This window comes from Sciurus carolinensis, chromosome 15 (genome assembly GCF_902686445.1).
Source record: "Sciurus carolinensis chromosome 15, mSciCar1.2, whole genome shotgun sequence".
Lineage (NCBI taxonomy): Eukaryota > Metazoa > Chordata > Mammalia > Rodentia > Sciuridae > Sciurus > Sciurus carolinensis.
This window is the reverse complement of record NC_062227.1, coordinates 11,512,063-11,526,519: the sequence shown is the minus strand read 5'-3', so window position 1 is coordinate 11,526,519 and position 14,457 is coordinate 11,512,063. Positions and strand designations below refer to the sequence as shown.

The following is a 14,457-nucleotide window of genomic DNA, read 5'->3' as shown; positions in this document are numbered from 1 at the left end:
GGGGAAATTCCAGGGTATGGTCTAGCAATCTGTTGTAGCAAGACTTGCAGGGGATTCTGACACTAAGTCAAACTTGAGGGTCCCAGGTATAGACATTGCTGAGAGCAGTGGTTCCTAGCTTAGGTTCACTTTGATATTATCTGGGGACTTTAAAAACTTCCTGATGCTCAAGGCTCACATCCAGACCAGTTAAATCAAATTATCTGGGCAATGGGACTCGGGTATCAAAGCGTTGGAAGCTTCCCAGAAGCTCCAACATGCAGAGAAGTGGCACCTTGCATCTTTGCTACTCTAAATGTGAACAGGGACCAGTAGCATCAGCACCCGGAAGGTGTCTGGAAATGCAGAAGCTCAGGCCCTGCCTTGACATGCTGAGTCAGAATCTGCATCACAAGAACCTGCCATGGTTGGGCTGTTGTGTAGCCAGTGTTTGATTCTTTGTGTGATGGGTTGAGTCCTTCTCGGCTTGTGCTTGGTGTGCTGTACCCCTGTGGTGTTGCCTCTCCCTGTGATGAGTGATACAGATATCTTGTTTTTCTTTAACAGGACACAACAGACTACGTTGCTTATGTAGCTAAGGACCCTGTTAATCGCAGAGGTAAGTGATGCTTGACCCACATAATCGCTCATTTGTGTACAGCCAGGCTTAACACTGTACCAGATGTTCCTCATTAGCTCAGTTCCCTTTGCCAAAATGAACATGTGTCATATTGTATTATTAAGGATAATTGAGATTTGCGATGGTAGCAGTGTCACCTGACTGAATTAGGAGCTCCTGGACATTGCTAAGCTTAAAACACACACCTGTGTCCAGATGACTACAGTTGGCTACACCTGACTTATCACACTAGCAGCTCCCGCCTGTGCTCTGGTAGTGACCCTGGTTACACTTTGAAAACTCCACACCTGTGTGTGCCCACGGATGATTAAGCCACCTGAGCTGCCTCTTATGCCCTGCCCAGCTCTGCAGCCCAGTGTCCAAGCTCAGGGTGCTGTCTCCTTATACCACTTTGAGCTCCTGGGTCTTACACAGAGCCTGGGAGAGGGGGAAGGTTCATTTGTAATACCAAGACCCACTGGATGATAACACACTTGCGGGGTGGGGCTGCCCATGCTGTGTGACTCTTAAATGCCAGGCATCTCCTTGTGTGCCACACCACAGCTGCAGTCGAAAACTCATTGATGAGAACTACCACCACTGACGTTTACAACAATGCAAACCACTTCCTTCCACTACCAGCTGGCCCCTCACTTCCTCCCGGCCCCTACCCCATGTACCAACTGCTGATTTTCCAGTTGGCTTGGCATCATTTTATAATTCATAACCACACTCATGTATTTTCTCCCATTTTAAAATTTCAATATGAATGAGCTCTTAGCATTCTGTTTTTCCACCCCCCTTGCAACCCTCTATCTTGGAAATATTTTCAAGACAACCCATATGGGCAGATGAATCCACAGTGTGGAGACCTGCTCCCCAGGGACTCCTGCAGGCTCCTCTGTTCTTAGGCATGATGTCTTATGACTCACGATTCCTCCTAAAGGGGTATTTGCAGAGCAAGGGGTTAGGCAGTTAATATGTCAGTGGCCCTTGCAAATGGAACCCTAACCTGGCTGTAAAAATTTTCATTCCCATGTATGTGTGTGAGGATAATTTTCCACCTGGGTCTTTTCTACCCCTGGGCTGATAAGCAGTGAATTCATGGGGTTGTCTTTCCTTTTGAATGGTTTCTTGAGATTGAAGATACCAAGACTTTACCACCAGTAATAGCTGTCGTTCTCTCCCAGACAAGCTTGACCATCCATCACCAGAAACTATCATTTTGGTTAGGTGGGGGATAGGGGAACTTCTACAGGTGAGGTAATTCAGTTCTAATCCAGATATCTTCCTATTTTATGATTGTCACATTGTCACTCCTGAACAGAGATGAGGTAATTACAAAGTTGTGAGGATAGAAGAAAAGGGACCCAGGTGGTCTTGATGAGCCTAGGGTGGTCCCCATGATGCCTTCCTTGCCAACATAATATTCTAGTCCACCTTTTCTCAGGAGAGGCAGCTTTTCTATGATGATTGCAGATGGCCAGTATTTGTCTCAGGTGAGCAGGGTCACACCTATTATAGTCAGGACTGTCATCCAGACCAGTTGAACACAAACCCATTTTGCTAATTTAGATCTGGATCTAGAGAGTTCAAGGTAGCTTCACTTCCATGTCTGGTACTCAGCAGGAATGTTTAGAAGCTTGCATCAGCCTGTCCTTCTATGCTGTGTGGAGTTTCCAGGTGGTCCCTCCATCTGTCAAGGAAGTATAGCTTCCTACATGGCAGCTCTGGGCTCTGTGAGAGCCCAAAAGTGGAAACTTCTAGTGCTGAGAAAGGCAGCTGCACTTCTGCTGTATTTTATTGTTCAAAGCAACCACATGTAGCTCAGATTCATGGAGAGTAGAACTACGCTCATTGCTTTGGTTTGGGTATGAGGTGTTCCCCAAAATCTGTGCTAATGGAGGAGGTAAAAGGATTAGATTACAAGAGTCATAACCAATTGGTGCATTCATCTAATTGATTGAGTGGTCATTTGAATAGATTTTTGGGTGGTAATTGCAGGCAGGTATGGCCTGGCTGGTGGAAGTAGGTGTCTCAGAGCATGCCTTTGGGGATTCTATCTTGTCCCTCTGGCTCTTCCTTCTTTCTCTCTCTGCTTTCTGGCTGCCATGAGACAAGCAGCTCTCCTTCACTGTGCTCTCTGCCTTGATATTCTGCCTCACCTAAGACCAGAGCAATGGATTTGACCTACAATAGACTGTACCTCTGAAACTGTGAGACAAAATAAACTTCTTCCTCTAAGTGATTCTTGTCAGCTATCCCGGTCATGGTGACAAAATGATGACTAACACATCTCCCCTTTGAGGACAGTCATATCAAGGAATTTGCAGCCATGATGATCTGTCATACCTCTGTTTTGTCCACACTGTTTCCGAGTCAGTGTGAAAGGGGAGGAGGTCTAGCTGTGTCCCTGTGGCCACCTTGCCATGAACATGAGTGCACAGTGTCTGCCTCTGGCCCATCCCATCTGTGTCCACCCAGCATTTCCTCCTCCCTAGAAGGAGTCAGGGGAAGGGCCTTTTCCAAACTTCTATACTTCCTCCTTTAGGCCAACTGGAAGCTTTAATTTACTATGAATGTCTCGACCATTAACAGTCAGAGTAGTCAGAATTCTAGAAGTTCTTACCGAGACTCTCAAGTACCTTAGTCCTCATTCAGACAGCACTAGGTCTGTGTGCTCCAGGAAGCCTTGAAGCTTTGTTGTTCCTTAGACTGCAAGCAGAGTCCTCAAGACTGCAAGGGTTGTGACACTTTGGGGTTGCAGAAACCCTGCAGTGCTAGGACATGGTGTCTTGTTGCTGTTACTGTTTGTTTCCATGATGATTCCTGCTTATGAATGTTTGCATGTTATTTTGGCTCACCTAGAAGTATTTTAAAATTTTTAATTAGGGCATAATAATTATAAATAATTGTAGGATTTGTTGTGACATATTCATACTTGTACATGGTAAATTTTGTTCCCTAATATCTTCCCTTGCCCTCCTTCCTCTCTGCCTCTGATCCCTTCCTCTGTCCTACTTGTGTTCTATTTTCATGAGATCCTGCTTTTTAAAATTCTCTTGGCTTCTGCATATGAGAGAAAACATGACCCTCAACTTTTTGAGTCTGGCTTATTTCACTTAACATGATCCTTTTTAGTTCCATCCACTTTTCTGAAAGTGACATGATTTTGTTCTTCTTTATGGCTGAATAAAACTCCATCATGTATATATACCACATCATCTGTATCCATTTGTTGACAGAAACCTAGGCTGGTTACATAACTTGGCTATTGTGAATTATGCTGCTATGACTTTAATTCATATATATATATATATATATATATATAAATGGTGTTATAGCTTTGATGTGAGGTGTCCCCTAAAGCTCATGTGTGAGACAATGTAAGAATTTTCAGAGGTGAGATGATTAGATTATGAGATATTATAATTATTATATTATTTTATATTATATTATAATCAGTGGATTCACTGGTTGATAGCTGTAGTCAGGTATGGTGTGGCTAGAGGAATTTGTCACTAGGGATGTGCCTTTGGGGTTTATGTTTTTTCCCTGGTGAGCAGAGCTCTCTCTGCTTCCTGGTTGCCTTATCCTGAGTTGCTTCCCTCTGCCACACCCTTCCACCATATATTCTGCCTTCCCTTGGGTCCAGAGCATGGAGTTGGCTGTTCATGGACTGACCCTCTGAAACTGTGAGCCAAAATAAATTTTTCCTCCTCTTTATTGTTCTTGTCAGGTATTTTAGTTACAGTATTGGATAAGCTTACTGAAACAGAAATTGTTATAGAGAAGTGGGGTTGTCACTGTGAGTAACCTGACCATGTGATTCAGAAGCCTTTGGGGCTGGTTTGCAGGGGGAGGATTTTGAAAAGTATAGAGATGCAGGTGGAAAAGCTTTACAATGTTGTAAGCAGAGATTAATAGGTGATTCTGATGGGATCTCAAAGAATGCCAGTAGGACTGTGGACTGTAAAGATGGAGCTCATGAGGTTTCAGAGAAAGAAGACTATATGGGAAACTGGATTAGAGGCTGATTGCATTACAGTCTGACAAAGAAATTGTCTACATTTTCCCCATGTCTTGAGCCTTTCTGTGAAGCTGAATTTAAAGTGATGAATTAGTTAATCTGGTGGAGGAAATTTCAAGGCAGCACAGCATTTAGGGGATTATAGCCAAGTTTATTGTGATAATCAGGAGCATAAAGCAAAGCATAAAGATTCGAAAAACTTGCAGTTCCACCAGAAAATTGTGAGTAAAAACAGAGCTTAGGAAGCTGTGGTTGTTAAAGAAATTATAACCACTAAAGAGATGCTAAGGTAGTTTACCCAGATACAATAGGAAAGATGACTTGAGGGCATCTCGGGAATTTGCAAGACCATACCTATGTCAGACTTGGAGGTATAAAACTAAAAATTCCTTTGAGAAGAGACCAGGGGTGGGGCCCTCTGATTGTATAGGGGGTGCCTGGGAATTTGTTTCACTGTGCTCAGATACCCAGTCACTCAGAGGCTACTGCAGCCCTGGTCCCAGGTCCCATGGTCCTTGGCTACTGCTCAAGATGACCTTAACGTCAACCACCTGGTCCTGGTTCTGCAGGAATGCAGGACACTGGAACTAGGTGGTCATGGAGGCTTCACTGAGATTTCAGAGGAATGCCTGAGAGGCCAGGCAAAGAGTAGCAGGGTTGGAATCCCAGTAGGCAGCCCCTGAGAGAGCAATGCATAAGAAGGAAGTGGATGTTGCCGCAGACCTCCATGATTAAGAGATTGTCAGTCAAGTGGAATGAATGCTGAGGAAAGCTGCAGGAATCAAGCAAAGAGAAGCCCAGAAAGAGGCCGTGTGGGCTGCCACCAACAAGGCTACAGTGGCAGATCTACACAAGCCCTATGGTGAGAACATTATCATGCCATGTACTGTAGATACTGGATGTGGAGCTATAGGACTTGTTTGTTCAGCTGAATTTTGGTCTTCCTTTGGTCCCATCCCTTCTTTCTTGCCCATATTTCTGTATTTTGAAACAGAAATATATGCTCTGTGCCTTTATATCTTGGATATATGTAACTTGCTTTTAGTTTTTACAAGGGCTTACCTTGAGAGTTTATCTTGAGTCTTGGTGGAGACTTTGAACTTGGACTTTTGGGCAATCCTGGAACTGTTAGGACTATGAGGAGGACTCTTGGAAATTGTCTAAATGTATTTTTCACTGTGAAATGGGCATGAAGTCTGGGGCAGAATGTAATGTTTTAGATATGAGGAGTGCCCCAAAAGCTTATGTGTGAGACAATGCAAGAAAACTTAGAGGGGAAATGATTGAATTATGAGAGTCTTCAACTAATCAGTGCATTGATCCTAGTAATTAACTGGTTAGTAACTGTGGGCAGGTAGGGTGTGGCTGAAGGAGATGGATCATTGGGGGCATGCCTTGTTGAGCTTTGTACTGTTGAGCTTAGCTGTCTCTCTGCCTCCTGGTGCCATATCTTAAGCCACCTTCCTCCACCACATCTTTCTACCATGTTCTGCCTCACCTTGGGCCCCAAAGAATGGAGTCGGTCATCTATGGACTGAGACTTCTGAAAGTGTGAGCCCCAAAATAAACATTTCCACCCCTAAATTTGTTCTTGTCAGGTCTTTTGGTCACAGAAGTGAAAAATCTGACTAAAATAGTCTGATTTTGGTCACTGTGACTGAAAAGACCTGAAACAACAACAACAATTTAGAGGAGGAAAAGTTTATTTTGGATTCACAGTTTCAGAGTTTAGTTCATGATTGGTCAACTCCATTGCTCTGCAGAATATCATGGTAGAAGGATATGACTGAGGACTGGAAAACAGAAGGAAAATGAGTCACCAGGGACAAAATATCAACCCCAAAGGCATGTCCCCAGTGACCTTCTTCCTCCTTCCAGACTATTGCTGCCTATCTGTCTCTCCAAGTACAGTAGTTCTTTGAAATTATTAATCCATTAATGGATTAATCCACTGCTTAGGCTATAGATCTCATAACCTAATCGTCTCACCTCTGAACATTCCTGCATGAGTTTTCAGGGGACACCTCATACCAAAACCATAACAGGAGTGCTACTTTGGAGATGTGACTAGCTATAGAACATTAGAGACTTGGGAAAGAACTCTCATTCTGAGATTGTCCTTGGCTAAACTAGGGACTCTATCTACATCCTGAGTGACTGATTTAGATCACAGTTTGATTCATGTTTTCCTCTTCCTTTTTGATTGGTGATTGACTATACCCCTATTTGCTGAACAAGTATGTAAGATCATGTGAAACAGTATCAAACAGGTAAAGGATTATCTCTCCTTCTCTCTCATCTATGAGAGAAACATGTATATTCCACCCCCAAGGCCTCACACATGGTAGGCAAGTGCTCTACAACTGAGCCACATCGCCAGGCCTTGGATATTACTCTTGTGCTCACATCATTCGTATTTCTGGATCTTATTCAGGACTTAAAAAACAACAATTTAGAATTCACCCATTTTTCCATTTTATTTTTTTTGGGGATTGAACCCAGGGGTACTTTCCTAAGTCACGTCCCCAGCCCCTTTTATTTTTTTATTTTGAGTAATGTATTCATTAAGTTTCTAAGTGCCTTGCTCAGTTGCTTGGGCTGACCTCAAACTTGTGATTCTCCTGCCTCAGCCTCCAGATTTGCAGGAATTACAGATGTGTACCATCATGCTCCTCCATTTTTCCATTTTCATGTGAAAACAAAGCATCAGAACTAGGTGAAAAGACTGAATGGAAATCTTCAACTTTGATTATGTTATTAGTATAGCCCTGAGTAGATCCACTCTTTTTCAGGAAATTGGAATTCTCCTTTTTTTCTTTTATATTTATTTTTAAACTACAACTTGTAAATATTTTAAATGTACAAAGTGATTTTCTTTAATAGCACTGGAGGTTGAATCCAGTGGCATTCGACCACTGAGCTACACCCCAGCCCTTTCCAAATTTCATTGTGAGACAAGGTCTTACTAAGTTTCCCAGGCTACCCTGAAACTGTAGCCCTTCTGCCTCAGCCTCCCAAGTAGCTGAGATTACAGGTGTGCACCACCACACCTGAATTTAATGTGATATTTTGATGTAGGCCAAATCTGACTACAGCCAAACAAAGTAATACATCCATCACCTTTATACGTGTGTGTGGTGAGAACTTAACATCTGCTGCCTCAGAAATTCCAAGCATACAATTTTGTCACTATTAACCGTACATTAGCTCCCCAGACTACTCATTCTACATAAATGTCACTATTTTTTTGTGGTCTATAGTTTTTTTCTTGGAGTGTCCTTACCTTGTTTTGATCGTTAGGGTGATACTGGCTTCATAGAATCAGTTTGAAATATTCCCTCTCTTTTTATTTCACAGAATAACTTGAGGAGTATTGGCATTTTTTCTTTACAGGTCTGGAAGAATTCTGCTGTATACCCATCTTGTCCTGAGATTTTCTTTGTTGGAAGATTTCTTATTAGAGCTTTTAACCTCATTCCTTGTTATTGGTGTGCTTAGGTTTTCTATAGCCTCTTGGTGCAACTTTTGTAGTTCATATGTATCTAAAAATTTATTCATTTATTAAAGGTTTTCTAAGTTATTAGAATATAAGTTTTCAAAATAGTTCCTAATGATCCTCTGGATTCCATTGATGTCTGTTTTAATATTTCCTTTCACCTCTATTAATTTGACTTTTCTCTCTCTGTTAGTTTGAATACAGGTTTATTAATCTTGCTTATCTTTTCAAAAAAACCAACTCTCCATTGGTCCATTCATTGTATTTTTAGTCTCTATTTCATTAACTTTGATTTTAGACTATATTTTTTTCCTTCTACTCATTTTGGGAATGGTTCATTCTTGTTTTTCTAAGATTTTGAGACATACCATTAGGTTATTTGGGATCTTTCTCATTTTTTACATAGGCATTTATAGATATAAAATTTCCTTTAAAATTGCTTTTACTGTATACCAAAGATTGGTATGTTATATTTCTATTCTGGTTTGATTCTAAGAATTAAAAACTTCTCCCCTTATTTATTCAGCGACTCAGTCATGATTCAAAAGTGTATTGTTGAATCTCCATGTTTAATTTCTGTATTTTTTCTTGCTGTTAATTTCTAACTTCATTCTATTACAATCTGATAACATGCAACAAATCACATCATCCTTTTTTGCATTTATGATGACTTGTTTTGTGGTCCAAGATGTGTTCTATTTTGGATAAAGCTCCAAGAGCAGCTGAGAAGAAAGTGTAGTCATATTGCGTTGGGTGGAATATTCCATAGATGCCTGTTAAGTCTATTTGATCCATAGTATGTTTTAATTCTGTAGTGTTTTTGCTGATTTTATGTCTGGGTGACCTATTGGTGAGAGGTGTATTGAAATAACTGTTTTATTGTATTGGGATTTGTCTGAGTCTTTTCGTTAAATAGCATTTGTTTTATATGATCAGGTGCACCTCTAAGTGGGGCATAAATATTTGCTATTATTTCTTCTTGTTGGATTATTCCCTTTACCTAATTTTGGTTTGAAGTCCACTTTGACAGATTGAGCAGCTACTCCTGCTTGCTTTCAGGCTTTATTTGCATGGATCATCATTTTTTGTCTTTTCACTTTAAGCCTTGGATGTCTTCATCTATGAGATGTGTTTCTTGCAGGCAACATATAGTTGGATCCAATTTTTTTTAATGAAACCTGATAATTTGTCTTAATTGGAGGTCTGAAACCATGTATACTCAGTGGTATTGTAGAGAGATAAGTATTACTTCCTGTCATTTTTACTTATTTGCAGTGTGTGCTTCAATCCTAATTCTCATTTGCTGATCTATTCTTCTAGTGAGATTTATTCTTTCCTAAGCTCTCTTGGTGTGTAGAATTCTTTTAAGTATCTCCTACAATGCTAGATAAGTAGTCATGAATTCCTTTACTTTACGTTTACCTTGGAAGGTTTTTATTTCTTCTTTGATTCTGAAGGATTGCTTTGCTGGATATAGCAATCTTGGTTGGCAGTCTTTTTCTTTCTGGACTCAGAATACATCAGTCCAAGTGCTCCTGAACTTCAGACTTTCTTCAGAGAAATTTGCTGTTATTTTAAGTGATTTTCCTTGAGATGTGACCTGGCTGTCTCTCTTGTATCCTCTAAAATTCTTCATTCTTCTGGATTTTTATCATTGTAATTATACTGTGTCATATGTCTTGTCTATTTAGGATTCCATATGCTTCCGGTGTCTTGATGTACAACTCATTCAAAGTTTAGGAAATATTCTACTTTTATTTCACTGAATATGACATCAATGACAATAGCCTGTTTTCTACTGCTTGCTCACTGCCAATGAGTATTGTTTGATTTGTTAATGCTACTCCAGAGTTCTTATATGTTCTGATCAGTTTCTGTTTTAGTTAGCTCTGTGTTTCTATGACGAAAAGATCTGACAAGAACAATTTAGAGGAGGAAAAGTTTATTTTGGCTCATAGTTTCAGAGGTTCAGTCCTTGGTTAGCCAACTCCATAGCTCTGGGCTCTAGGTGACACGAACATTATGATGGAAAGATGTGGCAGAGGGAAGCAACTCAAGACATGGCAACCAGAAAGCAGAGGGAGCTCCACTAACCAAGGACAAAATATAAACTCAAAGGCCACACCCCCAGTGACTTGCCTCCTCCAGCTACATCCTGCCTGCCTATAGTTACCAACCAGTTAATCCATATAGCTGGATAAATCCACCAGTTAGGTCATGGTCTAATCATTTCACCCGAAAATTCTTGCATTCTCACACATGAGCTTTTGAGGGACACCTCAGATCTAAACCATCACAGATTTCTTATTTTTTTCTTTAATGCTCTCTGAATGTTGAAGGCTGGTGGCTATCTCATCCTTGAACTGAGATTCCATGTTTTCCTTGATAAAATATTTTAGGAACTTTCAACTGAGTCTTTTATTTGTCTTATTATACCTTTCATTCCTAAGATTTCTGTTTGGTTCTTTTTAAGAATCTGTCTTTCTAGTGAAAGGCTCATTCAGATCCTGTTTTTTTTTTCCTCCTTTAATTTATTCCTTAGATCTTTTTAAATTCATTAATCATACTTTGAGATTTCATCTACTTCAGTATATGTGAATTCCATTATTGGGGAGTTCAGAACTTTCTGCAGTGTTTCTTCTTCTATATGGAGATTTGCCCATCTGCTGGAATGTCTCTCTCTTCTGCTGTTATACAGAGGATTCATTAGTAAGCTGGTTTCTTTACTGTGGTCCCCATGCCAGGTGTGCAGCTTGGTGTTGGAGGACCCACTTAGTATGTCTGTTTCGATCAGTTCCTAACGTCTTTCTGAGAGGAGATGATGACCCCCATAACTGATTGATTGAGAGCAAACCATATACTGATTAACCATAAAAACTTACTTAAAATGTTCTATACCACTCCACTAGTCCAGTAGTAGAAAAGGGGAGTAATATCCTAGAATGGGACGATAATTCATTTTAAAGAAAGTAAGATTGATATTATACTATGTAGGACTTGAAAATAAAATGAAGAAGAAGAAGAAGAAGAAGAAGCATAAATGAAAAAGAAGGGAAAAAAACAGGGAAGGGGACAGAAGAGATGCAGAAGAAGAAAAAATAAGTAGAGGAAAAAAGAGAGAGGGGGAGAGCAAAGAAAAGAGAAAGGAGAGGAAGATGGAATGAATGCATCCAATTGACACCACAAAGAAAAAGAGAAGAGAAAAAGTAACAGAAGAAAATTAAGAAAACAAAAACAAAAGAAAACCAAGAACCACAAAAAGAAGAAAAAATAAAAAGAAAGAAGCGGAGAGGGAAGGTAGAGGGACAGAAGAAGGAAAAGTGATGAGAGGGAAAAGAGAGGGAAAGATCACAAAGATCATGAAAAAGAGGAATAAGGAAAAGATAGGATGAAGAAATCCAGTTCCCACCTTACATTTTTTAAAAAAATTGTTTTTTTAGTTATTGGTGGACCTTTATTTGTTTATTTATACAAGGTGCTGAGAATCGAACCCAGTGCCTCACACGTGCCCGGTAAGCTCTCTACCACCGAGCCACGACCTCAGCCCCCCACCTTACATTTTAAAAGAGGTGGGACAGCACAACCCTGAGCCCCACCCCCTGCAGAGGCAGAGGCAGGAGGACTGCGGACCCAAGGCCAGCCTCGGAGACCCAGGGAGAGCCCGGTGGACCCAAGGCCAGCCCCGAAGACCCAGGGAGAGCCCTGCGGACCCAAGGCCAGCCCCGAAGACCCAGGGAGAGCCCTGCGGACCCAAGGCCAGCCCCGAAGACCCAGGGAGAGCCCTGCGGACCCAAGGCCAGCCTCAAAGACCCAGGGAGAGCCCTGCGGACCCAAGGCCAGCCTCAAAGACCCAGGGAGAGCCCTGCGGACCCAAGGCCAGCCCCGAAGACCCAGGGAGAGCCCTGCGGACCCAAGGCCAGCCCCGAAGACCCAGGGAGAGCCCTGCGGACCCAAGGCCAGCCTCGAAGACCCAGGGAGAGCCCTGCGGACCCAAGGCCAGCCTCAAAGACCCAGGGAGAGCCCTGCGGACCCAAGGCCAGCCTCAAAGACCCAGGGAGAGCCCTGCGGACCCAAGGCTAGCCTCAAAGACCCAGAGAGATCTAGTCTCAAAAGGAAAAGCAAGAAGGGCTGGGGAAGCAGCCCAGTGGCAGAGCACCTGGATTCAGTCCCTATCATCGCAGGACAGACACAAAATCGGGAAGTGGGGAGGGAAGCCAGACAGGAGGGGGAAAGGTGAGGAAGAAAAAGGGGGAGTGACAGAGAGAAGGACAGTGGAGTGAACACCTCAGTTAACACGCTTAAAGAATCAGTGCATAAAACTGGATCAAAGAGTGCCGTATCAAGTGGAGGGGTGCCATCTGTCAAAGCAGTACAGAAGATGATCGAGGCTAAACCAGGAAGGCTAGCCTTAAGGAACCTAACATTACTCCTTGTCAAAGCATGTGAGAGGGAGGGGTTTCTTGCTGGGCCTTCCAGCTGGGATTATGCCACATGCTGGGAGGCAAGAGTAGACACTGGGGTTTTGACGGGGTGACCCCAGTGTCTCTAGGTATGGCGTGGAGGTCGCAGCCCCGGCCCTCTGCTGCATATTCCGTTCTTGACCGGTTCAGCTCAGTCTTCTGCTTCGAATGCTGCACACAACTCAGGTTCTTCGTCTCTCCCCACCCATCTCGTCCCACCTGTGGGGCTCCCGTGTTTCTGTGGCATTCCTGGGCACCTGAAAGCTCTTAGAACAGTTTGAGGGGCTGGCCCGAGTGACTGCAGCCTGTTGCCAGACCTTTCCCTGACGGGGAGGGCAGCTTTGTGTCCTGGGGGACGTACGATGTCCCTGCCCTTGCACACATCTCGCCCGCCCTTCTCTGGGGCAGCTGGGGTGGTTCTGCTTGTCCTGTGACGAATCCCTCTGCTTGGGAGCTGGACGGTTTAAGCTGTGACAGACTGCAGCTGGTGTGCGTGGGCTGGCGAAGATCTAACCCTCCCGTTTCAAAGGTCCCGCTGACAGTCTGTCTCAGTCTAGAGCTCTCAGCCGGTCGTGCCACAGTCTCACTCAGAGTCCGGAGGGAAGCGCCAGAGGTACAGGTCTGCTCTTCAGCTCAGACTGCTTACCTGCCCAGGAGGGAAGACTGCATTTCCGGAAGTCTTCCTGATTCTGTTTTTCAGCTTGAACACAGCAGCCACAGGGCTGGCCATGATGGGTTCTGTTTCTCTTTTTTCCTCTTCTCTCTTACTATTCCAAGGGGCCATTATTCCTGCGCCCCACCTGTTCACTGACTCCTGAGTCGAAGTCCACACTTTTCTTCTGCTCGCCTATCTCATCCAGCAGCTGCATAAGGCTCTTCTATCTCAGGGAGCAACCAGGGCGCTGGCCGCTACCGATCCCAGGAGCTCAGTTTTATCTCCATTGCTGATCCAACACCAAGGATAAGGCTTTGAGAGAAAGGAAATAGAAGCTGTCTTGATGTGCTGGCAAATGAGAACACACAGGAACTCCTGTTCCAGAGTAGTCAGTGATTCTAAGTACTGGAGGGTGAGTGTGGGAGAGAGTAGGCTAAACTCCAGGTGTCTCTCTTAGGAGTCAGTTCAGATCCCAGCGACAGCCTTGAGAGACAGCTGTTTCTTAGAGCCTCCGCTCCCAAGTCTGGATCTCTTCCTTCTTGTAGTTGATGAGCAGGACTGATACTAGGCCTAGCTCAGGAAGAATGGTAATCTTGCTTCATGTGAGGTCAGGGAAGAGGAGCAGGACAAGAGAAGGGGAAAATGTCAGTTTTAGAATAAGCCACCAGTGGCTGAGCAGCAAGGTTTATATTTAAAGCATAAAGCAGATGCCTGTTCTATTACCTTTCTACCATTTTCCCACCCTCTTCATCTAGAAGTAGTTCTTCTAGTGAGCATCCATATTTGTCTGTCTGGTATCAAGAATTCCCAGTTACTATGTTAATCTGGTGGAAGGGAAAAAGGTCTCTTTTCCTAGTCACTGAGTCCCATGGGGACAACCACCGCCAACATCTCCAGGAGACAAGGGTGGCACACGAGTGAAGTTTCAGGAGGTTGGTGAGTTAGAGCTGAAAACCGGGACCAACGGGAGGTCCAGACGGTGATGTGTGTGTTGATGAAACTCCTAGTGCATCAGGCTTTGTTGGGTCCTAGTGAGGCATGTTTGTTTGAGTCAGCTGTGACTAAAAGATCTGACCAGAACAACTGTAGAGGAGGAGAAGTTGACTTGAGGGCTCATGGTGTCAGAGGTCTTAGTCCACAGAGGGCCGGCTCCATTCCGCAGGACTCAAGGTGAGGCTAAATGTCATTTCAAGAGAAGGTGGTGGAGGGAAGAAGCTC

At 43.3% G+C, this 14,457-nt stretch overlaps 1 protein-coding gene across 2 annotated transcripts in view; it reads left to right on the top strand.

Annotated features, from left to right (window-relative positions):
- Positions 1-14,457, top strand: part of Shc3 (SHC adaptor protein 3) — a 184,726-nt gene that overhangs the window by 93,973 nt on the left and 76,296 nt on the right. For both annotated transcript variants that reach the window (XM_047526520.1, XM_047526519.1), the window contains exon 6: positions 547-598. In XM_047526520.1, the coding sequence (XP_047382476.1) occupies positions 547-598 (52 nt within the window). The remainder of the gene's footprint in view (positions 1-546; positions 599-14,457) is intronic.